The sequence below is a fragment of the Colias philodice genome, chromosome 8, assembly GCF_061535455.1.
Source record: "Colias philodice isolate Cphi_HAF_F1 chromosome 8, ilColPhil1 Martin Lab GWU primary, whole genome shotgun sequence".
Classification (NCBI taxonomy): domain Eukaryota; kingdom Metazoa; phylum Arthropoda; class Insecta; order Lepidoptera; family Pieridae; genus Colias; species Colias philodice.
Genome location: NC_143093.1, coordinates 8206424 through 8213203, shown reverse-complemented (window position 1 = coordinate 8213203; position 6780 = coordinate 8206424). Strand labels below are relative to the sequence as shown.

General features: G+C 31.7%; 3 protein-coding genes across 5 annotated transcripts; 1 reads left to right on the top strand and 2 right to left on the bottom strand.

Annotated features, from left to right (window-relative positions):
• The first annotated feature begins 10 nt into the window (after nt 1–10).
• On the top strand, nt 11–1222 carry LOC149486693 (uncharacterized). The gene is made up of 2 exons (XM_089697848.1): nt 11–776; nt 850–1222. Exons 1-2 carry the CDS (start codon nt 552–554, stop codon nt 1117–1119), a joined length of 495 nt encoding a protein of 164 aa, XP_089553974.1. The 5' UTR covers nt 11–551; the 3' UTR covers nt 1120–1222.
• LOC149486692 (uncharacterized) lies at nt 1219–2665 on the bottom strand. 3 transcript variants are annotated; one of them, XM_089697847.1, is made up of 3 exons: nt 2418–2665; nt 1489–1644; nt 1268–1358 (listed from the first exon to the last, which is right to left on the bottom strand). In XM_089697847.1, the coding sequence occupies exons 1-3, from the start codon at nt 2562–2564 to the stop codon at nt 1347–1349; spliced, it is 315 nt and encodes a 104-aa protein (XP_089553973.1). In that variant the 5' UTR covers nt 2565–2665; the 3' UTR covers nt 1268–1346. The 3 variants fall into 3 exon arrangements, with proteins under 3 accessions (XP_089553971.1, XP_089553972.1, XP_089553973.1); XM_089697845.1 differs by having other exon boundaries at nt 1219–1644; XM_089697846.1 differs by lacking the exon at nt 2418–2665 and adding an exon at nt 1759–2005 and having other exon boundaries at nt 1219–1644.
• Nucleotides 2666–3116: 451 nt separating this feature from the next.
• On the bottom strand, nt 3117–5625 carry LOC149486691 (uncharacterized). The gene is made up of 4 exons (XM_089698422.1): nt 5480–5625; nt 4363–4455; nt 3794–3933; nt 3117–3219 (listed from the first exon to the last, which is right to left on the bottom strand). Exons 1-4 carry the CDS (start codon nt 5615–5617, stop codon nt 3168–3170), a joined length of 423 nt encoding a protein of 140 aa, XP_089554548.1. The 5' UTR covers nt 5618–5625; the 3' UTR covers nt 3117–3167.
• Between the last annotated feature and the right edge of the window lie 1155 nt (nt 5626–6780).

The window sequence follows — 6780 nt, the reverse complement described above, 5'->3', positions numbered from 1 at the left end:
TTAATTACTTATTAAAAAAAAATAGTTTCTTTTTAAAATTCATTTTACTGCCATCTAAAGAAACCAACCAGAATTACTAGATTTATGAGTACTAAAGGAATGATACGGTTTGTATCAAAGAGATGGCGTGGTCATCAAATCGTTTAATTTTTATGTAGGACTTGAAAAATTCGATAAAAGTGTAAAAACTCGTGTTTAAAAATGGATTACATTAATTCTAATATTCTAAGAAGACGATACCTTAACTACATAATATATAAATACCGAATTATAATATTTAAAACGAGTAATAAATAGTCAATACTCTTTTGAAGTACCTACACAGATACCTACTCATCGTGCTTTGAAAAACGATAAAGAACAATAAGTTTCTTCTGCTAAGTGACACAAGAATTTTCCGTCAATTCTTGAGCAACGAACAAGCCAAATTACAGTAAAAACCTTAACATGGAGGAATAGAAAAACAAACGCTATAAAAAACATGAAAATATAATTAATTAAAAGCATTTATGAACTCGTTAAATCATTAACTAAGCAAAGGTCTCGTTAAAATGGAGTATCACGGAAGACGTCGCCGTGGAAGACCAAGATCTAATCCTGTTGCACTGGCCTTTGCTCCGAGACAGAAAAAGTCGTCATTCTTTGATAGTATATGCAGTTTCCTTGTAATGTCCAGTCTAATGGCTATTATATACTTACTTCTGGAACATCATTGTAGCGTTTGTAGCAGCAAGTGCGATTTACATAACATATCAAAAGGAATAAATGAAATAACAGTAAGTATTTTTGTAAAGAAAACTGACTCAGCAACTATTTTGAATGTAGACTTATGATATTGTATTTTTTCAGGCTAATCTATCGGATATGAAAAATTCTTACTATGATTTAGAGTCTAAAATATTAAAGTTCTCAGAAGAATTGCCAAAAATAGAAGGACAAGTGGAAGTTTTGGAAGCATTAGCTAACACGCTCGAAAGGGGCGATTTTGGATGGAATCCTAAAACGCAATTATCTCTGCCCAATGTTGATGTATTTCTGAATATTGAGACACCGAATCATTTGAAAAAGGACGACGTTTTAAACTTCACACAAAATCAAAAAGAGATTAAGGCGGATTGACTAGATTTGGATACTTTTGAATTTGTAAGAAACCGAATGAAGGCAACTTTTTAATCTTGTTTAACAATGGAAATAAAAATTGTATAAAAATTGGTAAAATTTATTTGAATCTCATTTCAACAAGCAATTTTATATTACAAGGTATTCACATCAGTATATCCAGTGTTTGTCTTGGTGTGTTTTATTGCAATGACAGTCTTTTTTGTAAACACAATATTGCCGCGTTTCTACGCCAACACCTGTGGATTTTAGAGAAGATCTTGTTAAAGTTGTGGCATTTTTTGAATATTTACTCAATTCATTTTGGGTAGCTTGGTTAGTCGTTGTTTTTGCCTCTTTTTTAGTCTTGTCCTTTAAAATTGATAGTACATTCATATCATGTTGTTTTCTTCGATCCAAATGTCGATGATGTTGCTCGTCATGATGATGATGTACAGCACAGCTTTTCCGACGTTCTAGTTTTGCAATTTCGTTCAGTTCTTTGTGAAGACTATCGTAAGCAGCACCTATATCCAATATTGTGTGCTAAAATGAGTAAATAGTAACTCGTTTAATATTGAAATCTCAGCATAACAATTATTGCCTAACCAATTGACAGAACAATCTGCATTCATACTATATAATATGCTCATAAAATACCAGCATTAATAGAGTAGGTCAATAGTTAATTGAATTGACTGCAATCTGAAGGCCAATACTGAGTGTGATGTATAATATAAATTGGCATTTTCAATTAATCTTCACGTGGTCTAAGTCACAAAATCAAGTGAATAACATTCACTATACAGTCTGCACTTGATCTGATGCACTGTTGAACTATGATTACGAATGGTCAATATTATATTTTGTTGGATAATAACACAAATACAGGTATCACATAGTACGAGTAAAATTTGTTGTTTTACTTATGCAGCAGTTTCAAAAATGTGCTAAATGCACTAAATTATTAACTGATACAAAATAAGGTGATACATAATTATTAAAACCCTGACATTAAATGTTTTGGCATGCTCCAGATTGCTTATACACAACTTATACATACAACTACATACAATAATTGATACGGTACCTAATGCTAATGTATTATATTCATTGCTTCGTGAAAATTAATAACTGTAATCCCGGCAGTAGTGTTCAGAGTTTCAAGATCGGGTATTGTGTTTAATGGTATTTCTATATAGAATTCCTCAGTGGCAGCGGAATTTGGAAATATCCCCAAGACCCGCATACGAAACTTAATGTAGGTACCCTATTTACCAATTCAAATTGAACGGGTTTCTAATAAAACAAATAATAACCTTCAATACATGTAAACTTGTCTTCATGTGACTGATTTCGTTATGGAAAAAATATCTATCCCAAAAATGCGTGGTCAAATGTCCAGTAACAGCAACTACTGCGATAAAAATGCTCAATTCAAATAGGAAGTTCTTGCTAAGAGGCATGGTTTTAATATTTTACTTTTTTAATTTCCACTATTTTCTTCACTTAAAATTTAGACAAGAATATATATCGCACATTTCTATAGTTTGGTTCGCAAACACATTGCAAATTTAATGCATTACTGCGTTATTTTCGATAAATTTATAACAAATGACTATAAAATATAATAAATAATTCACATAATTATGACGTAATCACTTATGAAATTGACATAATTATGTCGTTTAAAAATATGGATAGAAGACGTAAATAATGAGATAATAATCAGTAGTTGAAACCATTCATGGACAGAATTATGTGCTTTATTAATTTTCTAGTGTGGCATAATAAATGTGGGTATTTTTTAGATTTTATGCTATGCTGCTGATGTCTCTATGCCCATGCGTATCTGTTTTATTTACAGTAGTTCATAATAACAAGAAACGAGTCGCAAGACGAAATTTTGCTTTTACAGTACAATTAAATAACCAATAAGTTCGGAGAAAATGAATAAACATTATAGAATTTCATTTTTTTATTACCTATATATGAATTTGTTTAACATATTCCACCACATTACTATTATAGGTTACATTTTGTATACGACAATACAATATGTTTTAGCGCTATTTTAAACTAAGGTTCGATTGTTGACTTCGTCGACTGGGCGGCAGTTTTCTGCAAAAAAATAAATAAAAAAGTAGCTCAATATTAATTATTTTTGGCCAGTTTCTCTTTTCAGTCAATGATTTTCACTCAAAAACTTTCCTAGCAGCGTAGTTATTTGGTCATAAGAGCCGAAATATTTTTCGACGTGGCCTCGATTCAATAATTCCTGAACCATATTTCGAAAACATTGGAGAGATACAGAAACTGAAAATTAAGTTTTAATACTGTATTTCGTTGCAACGAAATATTTTTCAACTTGATATGCTTGTTTGCATTGCATAATCTGTATGAATAGGATCTATTCTATATTTTTTAGTCAACAAAAAAATCAACTGATGTTGGTAGGTACTCTCCTACACTCTTTGTACAATAATTATTTACCTAATGTATAAATTATATAGGTATATATCTACTATTATAACAAAGCTACAGAGTTTATTTGCCATAGTCTTGCCATAGTATACTTAATATCACGCTTAGACTAGGAGCGGTACAATGAGGGTTACACCGCGGGGCACAGCTAGTTAAGTACAATATGTAATGACTAATGAGCAAAAAAGCACCCATGATGAGAAATTCTCACCTTCGATATAACTCAATAGTCGACGTGGACTTGTCAAAAGAAATCGATTTTTTTCGTATTTTGCGTATCCTTTGTGTGCATGGCAGCACGGGCGTCGAAGGGAGTACGTCGAAATTTTTCCGGCATGAAAGAAAATCGTGCTTAATTTTTATGTTGTAGAACACTGTTATGACGAAAATATTGATATGTGTCGTGGCTTGGTAAGTGACATTGCTTAACCTAGTCCTTTTTCAAACAGCCTAGCTTCTTTTTGTATGTAACTAACGAAGGAAAAAGAAAGACTAAGGTATATTTAAATCAACATCAAGTTGCTCGTCAGGTTCTTCGTTGATCAGACAATAGGTATATAAACAAAAATCTCAACAATTTATATTCTACACATAGTATATTTTCACGTGCTCCAATTATTAATCAATTTTATTTCATGTGCAAATTATAATAGCATATTAGGAGGGCAACAAAATGATTTATTAAAACCAAGAGAATAAAAATACCACTCATTGAAGCTCCACAAATAATACAAAAATCCTCAACAAGCCACGACACACGATAATATAATAAACTCCTACTGTATTTGTTTCCTCATCTCGCATTGTGTACTGAAGTATGCATAGCTCTTCAGCTGCTGTGAAGCACGCCGCTTCCGCTTGTCCGATCTGCTCCTGAAATAGATAAAAAATTATTATAATGAAATTGTTTCATAACTTTTTATTGGTTGTTATGTGAATTATGTCTCTAACTCTCTATTCATAAACGTACAGTATATTCTTAACTAGATGCACTCCGCGGTTTCACCCACATGGCGCCGCTCTTGTTGGTCTTAGCGTGATGATATATAGCCTATAGCCTTCCTCGATGAATGGGCTATCTAACACCGAAAGAATTTTTCAAACCGGACCAGTAGTTCCCGAGATTAGTTCCCGCGTTCAAACAAATAAACAAACAAACTCTTCAGCTTTAAATTACATATTTGTATAGATTAAGAATTTTAGAAGCGAGAAGATTCACCTATGTACGGTAAATTTTAAGTTTTAATATGACTGGAATTTAGCATCTGAGTAAATAATCGTGATTCAATAGAAACAACAAAATAAGACTAATTTTAGGGGTACCACCTATATCACATTTCTGATCTACACAAGTGTCAAGGTACTAAGCTTTTATACACCCTATTTTAATTTATAATGTAGTACAAAATAAATTAAGTTTCAGTTAATTTTATATTACAAAAAAGAGTAAGTAAGTACTACAATTACATTTATTTGTATAAATTTTAATACTTAATAATTTTGTCTTTTCATCTTAATTAATATAATCTCACGTTTTGCCAGTCTGTACCATAAATCAATATCAATTGGTATCAATTAATATTTGCTCGGTGTAAATTTACCTTGTTTGGCACGTGTGCAAACTAAAGCCAATAGTTTCTATTCATTAGTAAATTAATATACAAGCAAATTCACTACCTATCTCAAGTAGACATAGAAATATTTATATTAAACTAGCGGTCCGCCCCGGCTTCGCCCGTGGTACATGTTTACGTTTTCTCTACATAAGAACCATCCTCGTACTTCAAGGAATATAATAAAAAAAAGAATTATCGAAATCGGTTCAGCCGTTCTCGAGTTATGCGCTTACCAACACATTTTGCGATTCATTTTTATATATTAAATTCTAGTGATTTACCTCCATGTCATCCAATACTTTTTTCATTTCTTGTAATTCTGTGGTTTTGTTCACTCTGTATGAGAAGTTCGGTAGGAGTACTGTGAGCATCACCATGATAGCAATGGTGAGGAGAACTAAATAATTTGTCGATATCATCTTGCGTGATTTGTGGAGAGTTTAATGTTGTATTGGTTGAAAGTAGATCATCGCATATTGTAGTATCTGTTAAAAAAAAACGTAAGTATACATAGGTAATATTTAAAATCGTCTACCTTTGCATGATGATGTACCTATAGGTGTCTTCCTCATATTGTTTTCTTTCACCGATTGGAGCAATTTTGTTGTGGAAAATGTAGAGATTAATGTAACTCTCGATATTTAGAATTAAGTATGGACTAAGGAGTATACCTATGAAACTAAATTTTTGTATTTATTATTGTACACAACTATCACATCTACATAATAGGGAAAAATGTTTAAAATGCAGTTTCCCTGAATTATTTTATAATTTCATAAATATTAAACGAACATTTTTACATCTAAAATATGTATGCACGTAAATGAATATAAAACGTAATGCACATTTTAACATGCACATATTAATATTAATAAGATTTAAAACGCATAATGTGATTAACATTCAAATTTTATACCCTGTCGCTTTACCAAAAAATTTTAACTGAATATATTTTCTGAATATTAATATCTTAACATTTTTTCCTCACAAAGAACCACTTAAATTGACGATGACAATAATGCCCGGGATACACGAGGGTCGTAGCCTCATAGCCAGGAGAATCATAGCTTGAAAAACTAGCCTCATGTATCTCAGGCATAATTCCCAGCGAGGCAATTAAAGTTTAATTATTAAACTATTAAAAATGCTTATGAAGGATGGTCATGATCTATACTAATATTATAAAGAGGAAAAGTTTGTATGTATGGTTTTCACGCATAAACTACTGGACCGATTTTGATGAAATTTGGCACAGATAATCTTTAGACCCTGAGAAAGAACATAGGCTACCTTTTATTGCGAAATATGTACCACGGGCGAAACCGGGGCGGACCGCTAGTAATATATAAAATAATGATGAAAGATTATTTATGAAGATGATGATGATCCAATACATTTTAAAAATAAAGCGTAGGTAGAAGTTACTAGAGTCTAAGCTTAAATGTTATATATTACGATATATGAACGGCACATCTGTTAGTAAGTAATTAGGTTCGGATTTGCTAATAGCCTTTAGAGCTTGGACTAATACTCGAAGCAATTGCTCACTAATATACCCACATCCAGCTAGTATATAGTTTAC

What these genes read in the sequence shown, in the direction of transcription:
- LOC149486691 (XM_089698422.1), bottom strand. Translation starts at nt 5,617, where the DNA reads ATGATATCGACAAATTATTTAGTTCTCCTCACCATTGCTATCATGGTG. An exon ending in AAGTATTGGATGACATGGAG is followed by an intron (nt 4,456 to 5,479) that starts GTAAATCACTAG and finishes TATCTATTTCAG; the next exon opens with GAGCAGATCGGACAAGCGGA. An exon ending in GAGATGAGGAAACAAATACA is followed by an intron (nt 3,934 to 4,362) that starts GTAGGAGTTTAT and finishes ATAAAAATTAAG; the next exon opens with CACGATTTTCTTTCATGCCG.
- LOC149486693 (XM_089697848.1), top strand. Translation starts at nt 552, where the DNA reads ATGGAGTATCACGGAAGACGTCGCCGTGGAAGACCAAGATCTAATCCT. An exon ending in AAGGAATAAATGAAATAACA is followed by an intron (nt 777 to 849) that starts GTAAGTATTTTT and finishes GTATTTTTTCAG; the next exon opens with GCTAATCTATCGGATATGAA.
- LOC149486692 (XM_089697845.1), bottom strand. Translation starts at nt 2,564, where the DNA reads ATGCCTCTTAGCAAGAACTTCCTATTTGAATTGAGCATTTTTATCGCA. An exon ending in CAAGTTTACATGTATTGAAG is followed by an intron (nt 1,645 to 2,417) that starts GTTATTATTTGT and finishes TACTCATTTTAG; the next exon opens with CACACAATATTGGATATAGG.